Below are 19,086 nucleotides of genomic sequence, written 5' to 3' on the forward strand. Positions count from 1 at the left end.
AAATGACTTCAGTCTGATTTTGTCCTTGTTAGAGACAGCATACTGTGTCACAAAAATGGGGTTGCACTTACGAAAGTGAGACGTTTTCTCAGAAAGCTTGAGTGTAAAAGTGGCTGCTGTTGGTTTTGGTGACACTCTGATTCCATCTAATTACAGGACACATCGTTATTGTTATTAGTAGCATCTGTGCTAAACAACTAAAATCGTCTGCTGTGGAAAAGGCCTGTTGCAGTCTGCAATACGCGACTCTTCATCTGGTGAGGATTCTGACATTGTCCTTGAACATGCAGCTTTAGGATCAGTGTTTTAGCAAATCATGTAGGTAGCCATTGTAATCATAATCAGGACACTTGTACATGGATTTTGAGTCAGCTGTAACACTCACAGTTAGCATTAATTTGCTAGGTAGCTGGCATCTGTTTAGATATTGACCTTTCACCTTGGATAGATTGTTTTTGCTGGAAATATCAAATCAGACAAGAAGGGTTTTCATCCCTTTCCCATTTTTCCACCTGTTACTACTTCAGCTGCGTCTTGCTACAAATTTTAGACAGCAACACACTTTAGCTTCAGCCTTTCTTTAGAAATTAAGGTTTCTAAATCTAGTTTGTTTTAGCTGGAAACATTAAGTCAGGGGATGAAGAGTTAGCTTATTGAGCTAGCTAGCTCCAGCTGATATTATCTGCTAGTGACAACTGACATCAAGATGGACGTCTTTTAGAAATGACTGCAGCCTGCTTTTGTTTACTGTGTAAAATCAAAGACACATGGTATAAAGAAATTACTGAGTTTTGACTGGTAAATAAACCACAATAGTTATCACTGTAAACTGCCTATGGCTAGTATTGAAAGTCTGTCACAGCGACAGTAACAAGGTGGAGATATTCTGTTCCTCATGAGGTTGGGATGGATTTAGTTGCTTTCAAAGGGAGAACGACTTTGAGAAAGGAATTGAGTTTTGGTTAGAGTTAAGCTACTAAAACAAATTTAAAGTTGAGAAACCTCGTGGTTGAAGTTGGCGTCCATATTCTGCGGGCAGCAGTTGGTTTCAGCTCAAAATCCTGTTGCTGTAGCAACTGCTACAACACAGCTCTATGGCAGTTTAACTGTCAACATTACAACCGCCATTTTGTCAGATTTGTGACCAAACAAACATAGACAGACGTCTTTTATCTACTCCTCATATGGCCTTGTTGGATCTCTAGGTGCTGGGTTTTCTTTTTTCTTTTTCTTTTTTTTATCACCGAAAGGAATACTGTTAGCGCCATCATGCAGAAGCAGGTTTGTAACAGAGAAGTGTTCAGCTGAAAGACTCTGGGCAGTAGATGTGGATGAATAATGAGCTCAGCTCTGCTGTAGCCTAACTGCTGATGCTTGGGTGCTCTTGAATTACTCAAAAATTGTTTCAGTCCAGTTGCTCGGTGCCCAAAAGCTGTTTTTGTGGTCAGCCCCCGGGAGTGAATGTGTGCAACTGTGTAATCGAGTTGCTGAACACAGAGCATGCATGCTTAGCAAACCGTTCCTGGATGTGTAAAGATAAAAAAAAAAAAAGATACTGAAAAATGAAAACAGGAGCTGAGGCAGGAGTGTAAATGTGCAGAGCGATGGCAGAGAGTTGAGGGGAGGTAACGACTGCCAATCTTTGATCCCTGGAAGGCAGAGAGACACTCAGTGACGGGCAAGTGTTGCCATGGTTACAGTATCACATCATTTTGCTAGACTCCCTGCCTGTTAGAGTCCCTGGTGTATTTTCCTATTGTGTTTGTGTTTGTGTGTTTGTGTGTGTACGCCCACCTGAGGGCATACATTATGAATGCAGTTGATTGCTATCAACATTAGTACATGCTAAGCTAAATAAACATTTTAAGATGCAAATGTATTTATGCCAGAAGTATTGGAACTAGCAGTAGTAGTAGTAGCAATGTTTTTAGTTAATAGTATATTAGTAATGGAGGTACTTTTAGTAGTACCAGAATAGTAGTATTTGTATGTTGACAGAACATATTGGTTGAAGGGGTAGTAGTAGTAGTAGTAGTAGTAGTAGTAGTAGTAGTAGAAGTAGTAGTTGTAGTCTTAACAGAAGTAGTAGTAGATGTAGCAGCTTAGTATACAGTATACAGTGGCAGAATTGTAGTAGCAGCAACAGTTGTAGCTACTGTGTGAGTAGTAGATGGAGAAGTGAAAACTGTAATAGCTGTAGTATTATTAGTAGTAGTCAAGGGATGTAATAGAAGTAGTATAGTAGAAATGAAGACCCATGTTTATGCTGGCTTAAACCCAGACTAACCTCAGCGATCTGTAGCAACAATCAGTTCTTTTTATTTTGCTTTTATTTGTTTAGCAGCTGCACAATAAAAGCCCACTTACTGCACATGGCTCACACCTGCTTCTAGCCACTGATGTCTGTTTCTCTCATTCTTCAGCAGTGCTTTTGTCTCAATGATGCATCACATTAAGTACTTTTTTTTTTTTTATCCCCAACTTTCAGGAGCCAAAGTGGAGTCAGATTCAGAAATGTGTAGGACAGCTGCCAGATCTCCTGTAAGTGGAGGAGAATAAAATATAGCTGCCTCTGCTCCTCTCCCAGAGGAGCACTGAAGGAGCCAGTTTGATGCATCATCCTGTTCCCCCTCAACCCACTGTTAACTCAGGATAACAGCAAGTGTTTACTGTCCACTGCTGGCAAATGTAGCAATACAAACAACAGCCCTAAACACAAGCGGTGACGTCTTAATGAGCCATTTAGCCTCATATTTCAGTCTTAAAATAGAAAAGGCACAAACATATCTTTACCATTAGCAACAGGGTTATGTTTAAAGCATCAGTTGAAAAATGATATTCTAATGGTGGCCAGAAATTATCCACAATGCCAAAGAAGACAACCACTAGCTATGCAAATGACTATAGACCAGCAGCGCTGACACACATTATCATGAAGTGCTTTTAGAGGCTGGTTTTAAATTAGATCAAATCTCCCCAACCCCCCACCCACCACCACTCCCTCTCATGTGCAATAACTGTTGACTGTTGTCTGTATGAATTAACAAAAGTTTATAATACTTTTTTTTAATACTTTCAATGCACAATTTGTTACTGCTCCTTGTCATGTATTTGTCATAAGCTACTTTTTAGCTGGACCGACAGTGGGCCAACACCACACCTTCAAATGTCTGTTACTGACTGATTGAATGACTGAATAATGAAGTTATACCATTGGTCAGCTGATTGTTTGGCTATTCCCAGTGGCCACTGCTCGTACAAAATGATTTGGGGCAGTCAGCTACAGTATCTACCTGTGTGTATTCACATGTTAACCTGCTAACTAGTCTGTTTGTTTCTGCGTTTCTCTGCTAACAGGTTGCCTGTTTGAGAACGAGCTGTGCTCAACATATGAGATCTGTGTCAACGGTAAGATATTTTTTTCACTACGCACACATTTTGAAAGCTTTATTCGAATTCTCCAATTACGTTACACATAATTAAGTGTGTTGACAGGCATTTGAGGTGTTCTTTGAGACTTGTGGGGAAAGAAAACACCACCTGTTACAACACAGATGGAAATAAATTTTGATAGCTTTCAGGCTTTGATTTTTTTTAACATTGATATTTGCAACCAGGCGTTAATACGTGATCAGTTTATCTGGAAAAGCTTTCTTTATGTACAGCCCATCGCTAGGATTAAAACCTGTCATCTGCCTTCATGTAAGAAAAAAAAAAAATTTAATTAGATTTAGGCCTCTCTGTTCCAGTCTTGGTAACATGCCTCTGACAGCTGCCATGCTTCTTGTGAGCATTAAAGCACATTAAGTGACCTTCTTATAAACAGTTGATTTTAAAAGCAATAGTTAAAGGAAGTTAATGTGTTCCATGCAAAATGATGGGATCCTAAAACATACTCAGATTAAGATCGTTAAGTTAGTTGTTTCGTGGAGCAGTTTGAAGTTAATACCTCTGCACCGGCAGAGGTATTAAGTTTTTGGGTTGACGGACAGACCCTCTATCTCTTGAACACAATATCACAGTAATGTCCTGAGTGAACATCCAACTCCAACGTTCACTTGTACTTCAGGATGAACTGATTAGAATTTGGAGGGATACAACTGTGAGGTGGTGATTAAAGTTCCCTTCACAACCACGGCGGCTGTTTAAGATTTGTTCAAAGTCTGATCAGTATAATTACCAGGCACATGTATGACATAGAAACCAAAGCATATTCAGTCTCTCCTGTATTAACGATGGCAGTTACAACAGGCGAGATGTGTGCTAAATTAATGTAAGCATTGATATGACTTTCTTCAGAATTCAGTGCTGTGTTTTGTGATAAAACACACACACACACACACACACACACACACACACTCTCACAACCACATATAAATATAAATCGTAGACCCACAGTCTCTTCTGCTGTGGCCTCTCTGCCATCAAGAGGAAGGAACCCCCTGCTGAGATTCAGCCTAGAATTTTAAAAAAAAAGCTCAAAGCATGAAATTGGTTCACCGACATTAATTTGCATATGTTTCTGAATCTTGGTAACACTTTTATCTGTGACTCCACTGGGTCAGACCGATGATAACCGGCTCATACCACATCTTGTGTTTTCTGTCTCTGCTTTCATTGGTTCACCGGGAAGCTCACGGCTGTGCAGAGCAGGCTTCACTTATCAGCATCTCTGCAGAATACTATAATCCTTTGTATGATCTCATTAAGCATGTGAATGGTGTGTTAGGAGGTGCAGGTGGCAGTGCCGTCGGGGACACTGTCGACCGAATGTGTTTCTGACCTGCTTCCTGATGTGTATTTATTTCAGGTAAGCGTCTGTTTGTTCTGAATTCATTAGCTTGGTCATTTCCTATCTGAGCAGTGTCCTTTTGAAATGTGTCCCGTAATCTAATTTGGTGTCTGGTGTGGTGAAAAAAATGATTATATCCATGGTGAATTTTATTTTTAGCGGCGCTCAGATGGGCTCTCCGTCTGTGTTGTGACGGCCTCAGATGACCTCGATTCACTTGATGAAAAAAAACATGTCAGCTTGTTTTATGTGGATAGGTGGTCTTCTGTATTTAATTTCTGTCACACCCATATCCTTTCCCCACATGGTCTCTGTGCTTCTAGAAATTTAGTTAAAATTGTACATAATTGTTTTTGTTTTTATAAGTTTGATTCTGGTATTATTTGGATTTCCATACTTGCGGGCAGGACACCTTGAAGAGGTCACATGATTAATCTAAGGCAATGGTTCCTAAACTTTATGCCTTAAGGCACCTCAAAAAACATATGTATATTCTGGACCTTTTCAAGGTGGCCTGCCCCCCAGGTTGGCCACTGCAAATCTAAGGGTCTGAAATGTAACATGATAGGTATGATAACAACATATCAACACATAGCTCTGCTAGTCACAAAAGCAGTTTTTGGAAAAAAAGATGTTTGATTTATTTTTTGCTTCTTTATGAAAAACAAGTAACAAGGGGTCCTGAGTAGACATCGCTTAATTTTTATGGCCCACATGGCAAAAAGGTCAGGAACTGCTTATGCAGGAAAAAATATAATTAAAACAGTTAAGGGTTATTTTCACTCATTTCTAAAAACCCAGCCATGGACCTGCTACAACTGAAGACCTATGTAGGTAAAACCTTGGATAATGTAGTCTCTGGAGAGGTAATTTTGAATGTTTCAGTACATTTTTGCATTTGTCAGGATATTGTAACAAGTTTTAAAATGTTTGAAAAAGATGACATCCTTCCTCCTGGTCATATCTTCTTGACAGGCAGCTTATATTGTCATTTTTACTGGCCAGTTTCCATTGTAGTTGGTACTATATGAGAAATTAATTTGTCTCAGACACATAGGAAAACCTCACACAATGATGAAAATGGAAAAAAAAACTGATGTACTAACCAATACAAAAACAACTGGCATCTACAGTATTTACATAAAAAGGAAAATGATAGACGGAGAAAATTGAAAGTTGAAACAGAAGACTTTGATCTATTCTCATGATGGCTCAGAAACTGTTGTCAGACAGCAGCTAAACAAAGGCAGAGAAATGTCATTCATCATCGGTTTCATCTGTTTTGCAGATTTCAGTGGTGCATGCAGGTTTGTGGAGTGTGTTTGTCTTTGCTTTACTGCCTTCAGGGAGTAAATACAATTCACTGCTTTTCCTCAGTTTACTCATAGCTCATTAGAAACCTGTCAGGTGTCAGATAGATGGTTGTTGAGTAGTCGTGTTTCCTCAGCTGAGGTTCCAGCTGTGATGGAGAACTCCTATCTTTGGGTGGTTATTTTCAGACGCTACACTTGTCTAACTTGATTTGACTCAACCGGTGAGTGTTTTACATTGAGATGTTGCTGCTCTCACCCAAATTTGTACTGAAATGGTAATCTTTGTGAAACATGAGTATTAAAATGATTCTGGCAGTGTTTTGGTGGAGCTACTTGTCAGCTCAGCTACACTTTCACTCCACCTTTCAAAGAGCATGAAAAGCTCCCCTGGGCTGAGTCAGGTGAGACGAGGCTGCTGGATCTCTCAGTGGAAAAGCTGCAGTGGCTGCCCCTCCAGCCATTGTTCACAACCACTGTGTCTGACCTGCTTCAATAGCTGCTGTCGGATAGCTCCTCGCAGACAATGCCAGTCTGTTGTGTAGGTGATTGGCAGCTCAGCCTCTATCAGGCCACACAGCAGCTCTGATTGCCTGAGCTGCCTTTAATCTCCTGGCAGAGACAGACAAGGAGGGAGGTTGGTGTTGTTTAGCTGAGGAGAGCGTGACAAATGAAAACATATTTCAATACCTGGAGAAAACAAGTTGTTTTAACGGCTGCATGAACACTGACAAGAATAATTTACAGTAAACAGTCTTTAGCAACGTCATTTAACACTGAATCCCACAGAGTGTATAGAGCAAATGCTGCTGCACTGCTCTCTCTTCAGGCTGTACACAGATCAGTGCGTCACAGCAGGGAGATCCACAAGCTACCAATGCCAAAACATCATAGACTGTATATTAAGATGGGCGTAACCTCTGTGACATCACCAATGAGGTTTCTGAGGAGCGGTTTGGTGTTTTTGTCGCCACAGTTAGTGCCTGACCCCAGACAATTCCCAGTTAATCAAAAATAGGCAAAGAGGTGGGGCGTATGTGGAGCCTAGATGTCGGAGCATGCCGGTTTGTAGAGAGCATATGCTCACCCAAAGTGGCCACGCCCTTAATTGTGCACAGTTGAAGGAGGAAATCAGCTGTAGATACCAAAACTGTTATTGTACCAGTCTGTAAACATGTTTATTTCTGCTGTAAAGTTGAGCATTTTAACATGAGAGTCTGTGGGGACTGACTCACTGTTGGAGCCAGCCTCAAGTGGTCATTTGATAAACTGCAGGTTTTGGCACTTAACTGCTGGCTTCATTTTTCAGCCCTGAAGGTTTCTGCTTGCAAAACACCTGCTGTGACATCACTGACTTGGGTGTGGCCAAAAGGTCAACATAGTGGTTTTAATTGTAGCATTACTGAGTATATAACTAATTTGCAACAGTAAATACATTTAGGAGGAAATGTAATGCTGGCCAGATTAGTTTTCATTTTGATATCATAAGGGGAAGTTAAAAAATGTCACATTTTGAAGAATGTGATTAACTTCATATCTAATAAGTTTATATAAATGGCAACAACAGTAATCTCACCAGGCCCCAATAAAATATGGTTCAAATCTGACCAATGTAAAATACTTCAGCAGAAGAGACTCAATGTGTGTCTTGTTCTGCCTTGTTAAGAAGCCAGTGCATCATATATCACTTAATCTATCACAGTATGTAATGTATATCTTAAGTCAGTCTGTGTAAGAAAACATTTCTATCACAATGCAGGGCAACTGAAAAAAAAAAAAATAATAAAATAAAAATAATAAACAAAAAATCAACTTGTCCATGCTTTGGAGAAATAATGAAATGGAGACAGTTTCTAAATGACCCAGTTTAGCATTTCTATGCTGCATTTTCTTATTACCATGGACTAAATATGCAGAAATATATATAGACTGTATCTGCAATAAGCTATTATTGGCCTTTATATTGATCTAGTTCTATTCCCTGTGTAATAAATGGTCAAACTATAACATCACATGCATCAAAAAATATTTATTTATATATTTATTTAAAGAATTCAAACACAGGTTGTGCAGGGGCAGCAAAATTACATCACATTACCATGTATCAACATATACAGTATATTTCTATATTCCCTACTCTGTACATTTGGCCTGTATCAATGGTCGTAAAGGGCTTTTGGCAAACCTGCTCAATAAATGTTAACGTAACAATCCTTGCCTGCAGAGAAATTTACCTTCAACATGAAAAAAAACAACATAAAGTGAGGATTGATGCAATAGTCCTGGATTCAGTAAAGAGCTCTCAGATTATCCAGCCACCCCTGTGGCTATTTTCAGGCGTATCATCCCGACATGCCTGGGTACAAAAGGAGGAAGGTCGGGCCAGCTGCGTCACAATACACTGCTCGATCAGTGACTTGACATTTTCATTGTGACTTTCATCTCGGCAGCGATGTACAGTTAGAGCTGGAGCATCGAATGTCTTCAAGGGCCGGCTTTATTATACTGCAAAAAGTGCCCACGATGATATATTCACATGGGAGTGAGTTCCAATGGTTTGCTTTATTTAACTGACTCCTAAGGATAGAGTTTGACTTTGATTCCCCTGTTTTTAGAGATTTATTGACATATTGTGATTGTCCACAGATAAGTCCATTTAATTAAAGTGTATGTAGGTATTTAACAAGTACCTTTCTGTTCAGATGGTCATTTTGTGCAGTGTAGAAACCTCTGCTGAATTTCGTTTTTAGCCCCAGCATGCAGTTGAATCTGGCCACAGAGATAAGGACGGCTGCCTGTTAGTTACAGGCTGCTAACTAACTGAGAGTTCCTATATTTGTACATGTTTTAACTAAGGCAGCAACTATCATTATTTTCATTATACAGAAATTATTACTTTCTTTAATAAAAACATCCAATATTATGTCGCATAGCCTGAGTTTATGTCCTCAAATGTCTTAGTTTTTTTTCAACTAACAGTCCAAAACCCAAACATATTCAGTTTAGTATCATTTATGGCAAAGAAAAAGCATCAGATCCTCTTATATGAAGAACTGGAGGAAGCATATATTTAGAATTAAATACCAAAAACTAAAATAATTATTATCAACATACTATACTATGATCAAAACGGTTGTTTAAATTTCAGTTGATTGATTCTTCGACTACTCGTTGCAGGGTTAATTTCAACTCTTTAATATAACACAAACCATATACATAATCCATATTAGCCATAAAACTATAACGGTATATTTTACATCATTGTCTTTCATTTTCATTTTCCCAAATGCAACATAATTATTTGGAGATTAAGATATCTTAATATTTTTTCTTTTGTTTGAATGTTTGTTACATGATTCACACCTTCCAGGCAACTATTGGTTTATATTATTATTTATATACATTTCTGTTGCCATGGCGCCGCGGATGGCTGCCTCGGTGTTTTGGTGCGCATTTTTTTGCCTTATTTTCTTTATAAATCCAGTTTTCTGCTTTGGTTTCCGGAGCTCTTTCACCAGAGAAGAGCTCATTAATATCAGAGAAACAACTCCAGTGGATTTTTTTCCTACTTTTCTCGACTCATCTGTGGGATTATTGGACATTTTGGTCAGAGGTGCACTGACCGTTGCTCTCGCAGTGAAACGCCGGAGGAGAGGAAAACGTGCTGGTGCGCTTGCGCGTCTCCGCCGGCGCGCACTCCGCACACCTCTCCCAGGTATCTTTCTCTCCAACGTGCGTTCACTGCCCAACAAACTGGATGAACTTCAGCTACTGGTGCAGAAGAACAGAGACTTTTCCTCATCTGCCGTCCTGTGCTTCACGGAGACGTGGCTGTGTGGATCGATTCCGGACTCTGCGCTGGAGCTGGCCGGCTTCCAGCTCTTCAGAGCGGATCGCGACACAGAGCTGTCCGGCAAAACCAAAGGTGGAGGAATCTGCTTTTATGCAAACAGTGGCTGGTGCAGAGACGTGACAGTGATCCTGCAGCACTGTTCTCCTGACCTGGAGACTTTCATCATAAACTGCAGGCCCTTCTACTCCCCCCGTGAGTTCACCTCAATCATCCTGGTCGGTGTTTACATCCCACCACAGGCCAACGTGCAGGAGGCACAGCGGGCGCTCGCAGACCAGATACTGTGTGTGGAGCGGACCAACCCGGACTCCGTAGTTATTGTCCTTGGTGACTTTAACAAAGGTGACCTCAGTCATGAACTGCCCAAATACAGACAGTTTGTTAATTGCCCGACCAGAGAGGGGAACACTCTGGACCACTGTTACACCACAATCAGTGGTGCTTATCACGCCGTCCCCCGGGCTGCACTGGGCCACTCTGACCATGTCATGGTCCACCTGATTCCCACATACAGGCAGAAACTAAAACTGTGTAAACCTGTTGCGAGGACATCAAAGCAGTGGAGCAGTGAAGCCATAGAGGATCTGCGGGCATGTTTGGACTGCACTGACTGGGAGGTGTTCAGGACTGCTTCCAACAGTCTGGATGAGTTCACAGAGGCTGTGACGTCATACATCAGCTTCTGTGAGGACTGCTGTATCCCATCACGCACCAGGGTGAGTTATAACAATGACAAACCCTGGTTCACAGCTAAGCTCAGTCAGCTCAGGAGGCAAAAGGAGGAAGCTTTCAGGAGTGGGGACAGGGACAAGTTTAAAGAGTCCAAGTACAGGTTTAGCAAGGCGGTGAGAGAAGCTAAACGACTGTACTCTGAGAAACTTCAGCTCCAGTTCTCAGCCAATGACTCTGCTTCTGTCTGGAAAGGGCTCAGACAGATCACTAACTACAAACCTAAACCCCCCCACTCCATTAATGACTTCCGTCTGGCCAACGATCTGAATGAGTTCTACTGCCGCTTTGAAAGACAGTGGGACAAGCCTGACACTAACCTCCACATCAGAGCCACATCAGAACCCTCCTCCTCCCCTACCAAAGGAACGTCTCTCTCTATCCTGGAGAGAGATGTCAACAGGCTTTTTAAGAAGCAGAACCCCCGCAAAGCAGCCGGTCCTGACTCTGTCTCTCCATCATCCCTGAAGCACTGTGCTGATCAGCTGTCTCCAGTGTTCACAGACATCTTCAACACCTCACTGGAGATCTGCCACGTGCCAGCCTGCTTCAAATCCTCCACCATCATCCCTGTCCCCAAAAAACCAAGGCCCACAGGACTAAATGACTATAGACCCATTGCCCTGACCTCTGTGGTCATGAAATCATTTGAGCGTCTTGTCCTGTCCCATCTCAAATCCATCACTGACCCACTCCTGGACCCCCTGCAGTTCGCCTACAGAGCCAACAGGTCTGTAGACGACGCCGTCAACATGGCTCTCCACTTCATCCTCCAGCACCTGGACTCCTCAGGGACCTATGCCAGGATCCTGTTTGTGGACTTTAGCTCTGCCTTCAACACCATCATCCCGGCTCTGCTGCAGGACAAGCTCTCCCAGCTGAGCGTGCCTGACTCCACCTGCAGGTGGATCACCGACTTCCTGTCTGACAGGAGGCAGCACGTGAAGCTAGGAAAGCACGTGTCTGACTCCCAGACCATCAGCACTGGATCCCCGCAAGGCTGCGTTCTTTCTCCTCTGCTCTTCTCCCTGTACACCAACACCTGCACCTCCAGCCATCAGTCTGTCAAGCTCCTGAAGTTTGCAGACGACACCACTCTCATTGGACTCATCTCTGATGGCGATGAGTCTGCCTACAGGTGGGAGACTGAGCGTCTGGTGACCTGGTGCAGGCAGAACAACCTAGAGCTAAACGCTCTGAAGACAGTGGAAATGATAGTGGACTTCAGGAAGAGCCCAGCCCCACCCACCCCCATCTCCCTGTGTGACTCCCCCGTGGCTACCGTGGAGCATTTTCGATTCTTGGGAACCACCATCACACAGGATCTCAAATGGGAGCTAAACATCAGCTCCCTCATCAAAAAAGCTCAGCAGAGGATGTATTTCCTGAGGCAATTGAAGAAGTTCAACCTGCCAAGGACTATGATGGTGAACTTCTACACCTCCATCATTGAGTCCATCCTCACCTCCTCCATCACCATCTGGTACGCTGCTGCCACGGAGAGGGACAATAACAGACTGCAGCGTATCATCCACTCTGCTGAGAAGGTGATTGGCTGCAATCTTCCGTCCCTCCAGGACCTGTACACCTCAAGGACTCTGAGGCGTGCAGGGAAGATTGTAGCTGACTCCTCCCACCCTGGACACAAACTCTTTGAGACACTCCCCTCTGGCAGGAGGCTGCGGTCCTTCAGGACCAAAACCTCTCGCCACAAAAATAGCTTCTTCCCATCTGCTATTAGCCTCATCAACAAGGCTAGAGAGCCCCACTGTTGCTGATCAATTGCACCAATCACCAGAAAAAATTCCTTGTATGTGAAAGCATACTTGGCAATAAAACTGATTCTGATTCTGATTCTGATTCTGATTCTGATATTCATTTCTAAATTGTATGAACTTAGCTTTAGAGAGACAAGAGAATAGCTTAAGATAGCAAATACACCAAAGCAAATATAATGACACTTTCTGTCCATATTATATTATAATTACATGATATTGAAGTTAAATGTGCAGATTATGCAGGGGAGTGTGGTGCCTTCATATGCAAACTGGACTGCGCAGAAAGCTCTGACATGACTGTCACTCATGAGTCTGATATACCTCATTGTTTTCTTGCAGACTTCACTTCAGTGGTCATGTGCTGACTTTACATTTGGGGGGGTCTAGGTTATTTGTTTAACCTAGATTTAATTTTAGGTGTTGTGCTGCTGTGTGATAAGATATCATAAGCATGTGTCGGTGATTAATGTATGTATTGTTTGAGACAGCTATATCTGAATATGACAGCTGTTTGGTTTGTGATGCCTTAATTCAACACAAGGTAGATTATAACTATATTGCATCAAGTAGGTGTTGTTAAAGTTATTAAACCTGTTGACTTTTAGTTGGACTATCAACATCTGTAGACATTATATTTTCACAGCTGTCTCAGCTGTTCAAAGATATGGATTAATACTTACCTAAATATGATGAATATTGAAAAGTAATCTCCCTAAATAATTTGTTTTTATGACACTGATCTAAAAAAAGAGTTTGCAGAGTCATCAAATCAGTTGAGAATGATTGATTAATATGTGTATGTAGATGTATGTAAGAACAAACCATGAGCAGCAGGTGAATTAAACTCCTCACCTCCTGTTCCTTTAAGTTAAATGGCATCGATTTAGCTCCTTTATTGCACAAACTCACTGTCAGCACGACCTCTGTGTTGTCTGATGATCGTTCAGCCTTGTAATAGATTAATCAAAGTTTTACCCCCTGATGACTTGATCCGTGCTGGGATGTGACGGCTCATATTTGCTTTGTGAAGTTTGCTCAGTGGCTGCGCTGGATCAGGGAAGCACTGAGGTTATCTGAGCTCTGCTAATATTTTCAGACGGAGAGATGACCAGCGATGTGGAGAGAGCGCCCAATCCATCCCAGTCCGCTCTCTGCCTTTGTTTGCATTGACAATCGTTTGGAGTCTGCTGAATCGGCTCTAATCACACTCTGTCTCACTGCTTACTGGAGGTTTAACGCACTAAGCTCTGAAACTTTGAATTTTTCAATCTGACTTTGGTTGTTTCTGTTGTTCAAAGGATCAGAGCAATACACTGCTTGATGATATTTAGCAAATATATGATGCTTAATCTGTGTGAAGGTTTTTATATTTTTGCATAAGAAATATAGAGATGGTTAACTCAGCAAGAGGAGAGCTGCTTTCTAGACAGCCCACTGTGGGCTGCAGATAAGTGCTATTATTCCTGTACTATATCCAGAGTATATAAAACATTATGTTATGGCCTGCTGATTTTAACAGTAAATCAAAAGAGCAGCGGGACAAAAAGCATTAGAGAAGAATATTTTGTAGTTTAGTTTGACTTTTTAATATCAAACTGCATTTTATTTGAAAACAATTTGAATACTTTCATTCATTCATGAAAGCAGCATCATTAGATCCTTGAATTTTTACATACTATTGCAAGATGTGTCAGACTGCCAGACATCTTATTTTTAAGATTTCAGTTATATACTCTAACTTGATGAAAGTCTTATACATATATCAATGTATAAATTGTGGTCTCTGAAATTTGTGCGTGGTGCTGGTATCCTGCAGGGCAAACATCGGGTTAGGTTAAGCATTAAAGAGATAGTGTAATGGGAGTCGAGTTCAAAAGTGAAAAAAAGAAAAACAAAACAGAACAGAACAGAAAAACTTACTTAAACGATAAATGAAATAACAACTAAACGTCGTATGTCATACTAGTTTTTATTGTACCGTAAATACAAATTCAAGTAAATACAAATAGATGCCTAAAATTCACATTTTCATTGTTGTATTTCATTGCTGTATAATCTGAAAACATGAGGCATAGTGATAGTCCTGCTTGATGTTTGTAAAATAGCAATGCTGTAGCCTGTGTTTGCTCATGTGTACAAAGAAGGCTAACTCCACCTTTAAAATGCTGCATCTGTGTTTATCAGTTTTGGAAGTACAGAGCACACCATGGGTAGTTCATAGGGCCTGGAAATAGAAATAATAACAGTAATAATAAATAGATAATGATAAAGTGCTGATTTGACTGGATGCATTAAATCCCAGATGTGGTAGAGGCATCAGAGAAGTAACTCATAATAACAAACAACACTTGTGACATTAAAATATTACTGATTTCACCTTTAAGATAATTAACTCATAATTAAATCATTAAAGGTATTAAATCTGATAAAAATGTGCGCTGGCTGTCAGAAGGCTTCACTAAAAACACATCCAGTAACAGCCTTTATTGCATGGCTCTCCTGAACGCAGCTCAGGTGTTCCTTACAAACCAAGATGGAGGATTCACATGCCAGTTCCTGACAACACACACACACAGTGACAAAGGAGGGAGCTCTGTCTCAGCCCCCCTACCCTTCTTCCCGTTGATTAGCTGTGAGGGACAAAAAGCACTCGATGGAGATCACCATGGCAACAGGCGCTAGAGGAGCAGGGCTAAACTGGCCCATTACCCAACTGTGCCCTGTTGCATGTTGTCTCCTCAACAGGCAACAGTTGCCATGTCACAGCAGCCCGTGGCAAGGGCAGTCTGGGCTGACAATATCTGCACAGAGTCGTTTATACGTTTACTGATTGATCAACATGTTGATTTAAACAGTTACTCTTGGACATTTGAATAATTTCTTCCTTTACTGGTCTCAGCTGTCACTTGCAGAGAGTTGATGAAAGCTTTTTAAAATCCCTGTTTTTAAGCTCTCAAAGCTTAAGATGTTTTTGTTTATATCTCTCCATTGTAAATTGTTTTAATCAGGCTTGTGTTTGCTGGTGAACAAGAGGTGATACATTTTTCATTGACAGTTTGTAGTATACAAGTAAAAGAGGCTGAAGAATGGAGGAGTAACTGTGGTTTGATTATGTGTGCTTGAGGTTTGAGGCTCACCCCTTATGAATTAAATGTCACACACTGTAAATCTCAGTGTAATAAAGGGTAAGGCGGTCAATTGTCTAGATTTTTATTAACTGCAACAAATCCCATGAAAAGACCAAAAGCAACAATGCATTGAATGTGAATGTTACTCCTCTGTTTTAAAAACACAACAATATGCCACACTGTTGCACTGAGTGTCTTTTCATTACCATGAACACACACCTTAGTTTATTTTGACTGTCTCACACACACACACACACACACACACACAAACACACCGTGTTGCTGTCATGCAAGAATGCCAAATAATATTAATCCATGTCTGAAAATAGTCCCCAATAAAGGCACCTTTTCCTTAGGTATGGGTAACGTTTACAAAGAAATACAGTGGCCAGCTGTTTTGAGAAATCTAGTAAGCATTTTTTGTGAAAATGAAACTTTCAATCTGTGACCTGATTTTAAAAATATAGCTTGGGGCTTCGTGTCACAGACAGCGGGAGAAAGTCACATTGTTGGTGTTTGCCTTTCAGTGGGAATTGTTGACAATAAGTAAAATACAGAGTTATATCAGCCTCTTCTTTAAATTTCAGTTTTTATCCTTGTTAAAAATGAACAACTCTACACTTAGTGACTTAACACAGCTGCTTCACTAAGAATTGAATTAACTCACACAATTGTTGTCTGCTACTGTATTGTTGTTATTCAGAGTCACTGAAATGACAGATGATTTTTTCTTTCTTCAGAAACTGAGCCTTAAAACAAGCCGTCATGACTTCTGTAACTTTGTGATGTCACAACTATACAGTCACTGCACAGCCCAACCCACCTGGACCCAGCCCTGTAGTATTTAGTATCTCTGAGTATTTACCTGAAATCTGCTGTATTTTTATTAGATCACAGATAACAGTCAGCCAATCAGCAGAGGCTCACCAAACTGTTGTTACTAGAGCTCCAGCAAGAATCCTGAGAGAGGAGATGTAAAACTACACTGAGATGGTTTTTGGTTCTTAAAACACATATATCTTCTTATTGATATCAACACTTAAAATAAAACACAGGAAAAGTGTCAAATATGGAACCTTTAATTATAAAAGTAGAGTTATGGTAAGTTTTATTAGGCTTTACCACCATCGTACAAGACTCATCTTCAAGTAATAACATGGAAAAACTATGTAGACCGAAAAAAAAAAACTGGTGCTTAAGTCAGATTCTTATGCCCTTGCTGTCAGGAAGCACATCACTAATGGGAGCTGTGGTCAGTGAACACTGATCACTCCAGTGGAGTGTGGAGCCTGAGTGTAGTTTAATGATCTTGCTCAGCCTCCACCGTCATTGGCATATTTGCTGTACAGCTGTCTGATTAGACTAATTGGCTGGTGTGGGTAGTGCTATTGATCAAAAGTCTGTGGTTTGACAGTCGTCTGAGGGAATTCCTGTAACTAAACCCTTTTTGCATTATAATGGAGCTCCTCTGAAACCACATTCTTGTTAATGAAAGAATGACTGAACGATAGCAAAAATATGTTTGGGTTTGACCTTTTTTCATTTTTAGTCATTAGGCAGAGAGACCACCCTTGTACTGTAGATCAGACTGAGATGACAACAAAAAACAAACAAAAACAAGACAACAGTACATTTCATGAGAGTTCACGAGGCAATGGCAGATCAGCAGAATATAGATTATATAGATAGATTCCAAGTTAATAAAAGGGGAACTGCCCAATCTCCTAAAACTAACATAATGAATGTGCAGGTGCTGATAAGTTATTGATTAGTACAAGTGACTCAGTGATTATCTAGCTTGGTGCTGAGTTTTCTGCTTTCTCATTGCCGATAAATCGGGATAAATTGTATTTTCGCAATTTTCGGTAAGAAAAAAACAGTGAGCCCTGTATGCATACACAGCAGCCAGTGTAGCTAATCATCCATTAGCATCACTAGCACAAGTTTAATGACGAGCGCCAGAGCAAGTTGGTGACATGTATGAAGGACACCCTTTACTTTCTAGCCAGCGAAAGCAACTCAGGCTCTGCCAAGCCATGCCAGAAGCCATTGATCTTGTTGAGTGCGGTCTGTGAGGGATGGACTTGAGGCGGTCCCTTGAGGCAGCAGATCCATTAAAATGTCTTAATCCAGCTCATTAGGTAGGACTCAGTTTGCTGCTTTTAGTCATTGGGACCCAACAGTGCAGTCCAGACATGTACAACGACAATGTTGCACTTTTGTAAGTGGACCTTTTGTCAACCAACCCATGAGAACATTCACATACTTACTACTTTATACTTCTGTTCCCAGCATGCAGTTGTTGTAAAAGACTAACCATAACTATGTAATTATAGCTGTACCTAACTGGGAAATGTACTTTTGAAAGTCCTGATTTTATCAGTGAATTTTGTAAACTCATGGATCAGTCGTAAAAAGACAGTACATCAAATGAAAGTAAGAAGGTGAAAAGCTTTATTTAAGCTGCAGTTACCAAGACCAACATCTGGTCCGCATTGCTGGTCCATCTCCGTAATCTTAATACACCCTGTACTTCTGAGAATGGCTCTGTGAATCCTCATTTTGCTCTAAACTATGCCATTAATCACAAGCAGACATGTCTGGGTCTGGATTGCAGCCCCGTGGTAGTGAACTGTGATAAACTGCGGAGATTTATAAGCATGCAAGTATAATTATGAAGGATCATTCAAGATGTTGCTTCTGGGACACAGTGGGAGATGGTGTTATATGAGATCAGAGCTGAAGAAAAAAAGACTCTGGTGCAATTATTTACTCAGGATCTTGCTTTGTGTTCATGGCACTTTGTCGCAGTTACAATCTGGGCTTTATCAAGATACTACAACTGTTGTTTCAGCATTAATTTGCTATCACTGTTTACATTTCATATCCACGCACCAGGTTGAATTTAGAGGGAAATCTGTTTTACGGCTAAACGTGAAGAGACTGATGTTCTGAGCCAACTCAGCTGAAGCCTTTAGAGTTTCTGGTAGTGTCAGGATATAGATTTTATGATTTGACCTTTATCTCTTACTTTAGAAAATCCACATTTCAGCAAATGGTATGATGCTATGCCAAAGGGAAAATAGGGATGCACTGTTCTGACCCGACCCCAAATTTGTATCATGGCCGTTACTCAGATTATTAAGTAGATAGATGTGGCTGGTCCACAATTAAATACAGTTTCTTCATTAGTGGGCATTATAAAAAAAAAAACAAAAAAAAAAACAACTAACAAATGTACACAAAGACACAGAAAAAGTGATATCAGCTTTTATGCCCGTCACCTGTTGTAGAACAAATGTACTGACTGTGTTTCAAGATAAAATTTTAGTGATCACTATAAGCAGCAACCTCCGAGGCTGAAAAGTGATGAGGGCTAAAAACTGCAGTTCCTCAAATGGCCACTTGAGGGTGGCTCCAATAGTGAGTCAGTCCCTATAGACTCTCATTTTAAAATCTACAACTTCACAGCGCTCTTCAGAAACCAGGGTAATGT

General features: G+C 40.8%; 1 protein-coding gene across 4 annotated transcripts in view; it reads left to right on the plus strand.

The window, feature by feature from the left end:
- The window catches only part of LOC139628518 (receptor-type tyrosine-protein phosphatase N2-like), a 221,637-nt gene that overhangs the window by 11,297 nt on the left and 191,254 nt on the right, over positions 1 to 19,086 (plus strand). The window contains exons 1-3 of one of the 4 annotated variants that reach the window (XM_071490237.1): positions 1,088 to 1,281; positions 2,489 to 2,541; positions 3,358 to 3,408. Coding sequence is in view for 1 of the 4 variants with exons in the window: in XM_071490233.1 (XP_071346334.1) it covers positions 3,358 to 3,408 (51 nt within the window). In the remaining 3 variants the exon portion in view is untranslated. Of the gene's footprint in view, positions 1 to 147; positions 258 to 1,087; positions 1,282 to 2,488; positions 2,542 to 3,357; positions 3,409 to 19,086 lie in introns of those variants that run through there. The other 3 variants (XM_071490236.1, XM_071490234.1, XM_071490233.1) reach the window with 3 other exon arrangements.

Source organism: Trachinotus anak, unplaced genomic scaffold, assembly GCF_046630095.1.
Source record: "Trachinotus anak isolate AG129_WGS33_773 ecotype Australia unplaced genomic scaffold, CSIRO_AGI_Tana_v1 ptg000012l, whole genome shotgun sequence".
Taxonomy (NCBI): domain Eukaryota; kingdom Metazoa; phylum Chordata; class Actinopteri; order Carangiformes; family Carangidae; genus Trachinotus; species Trachinotus anak.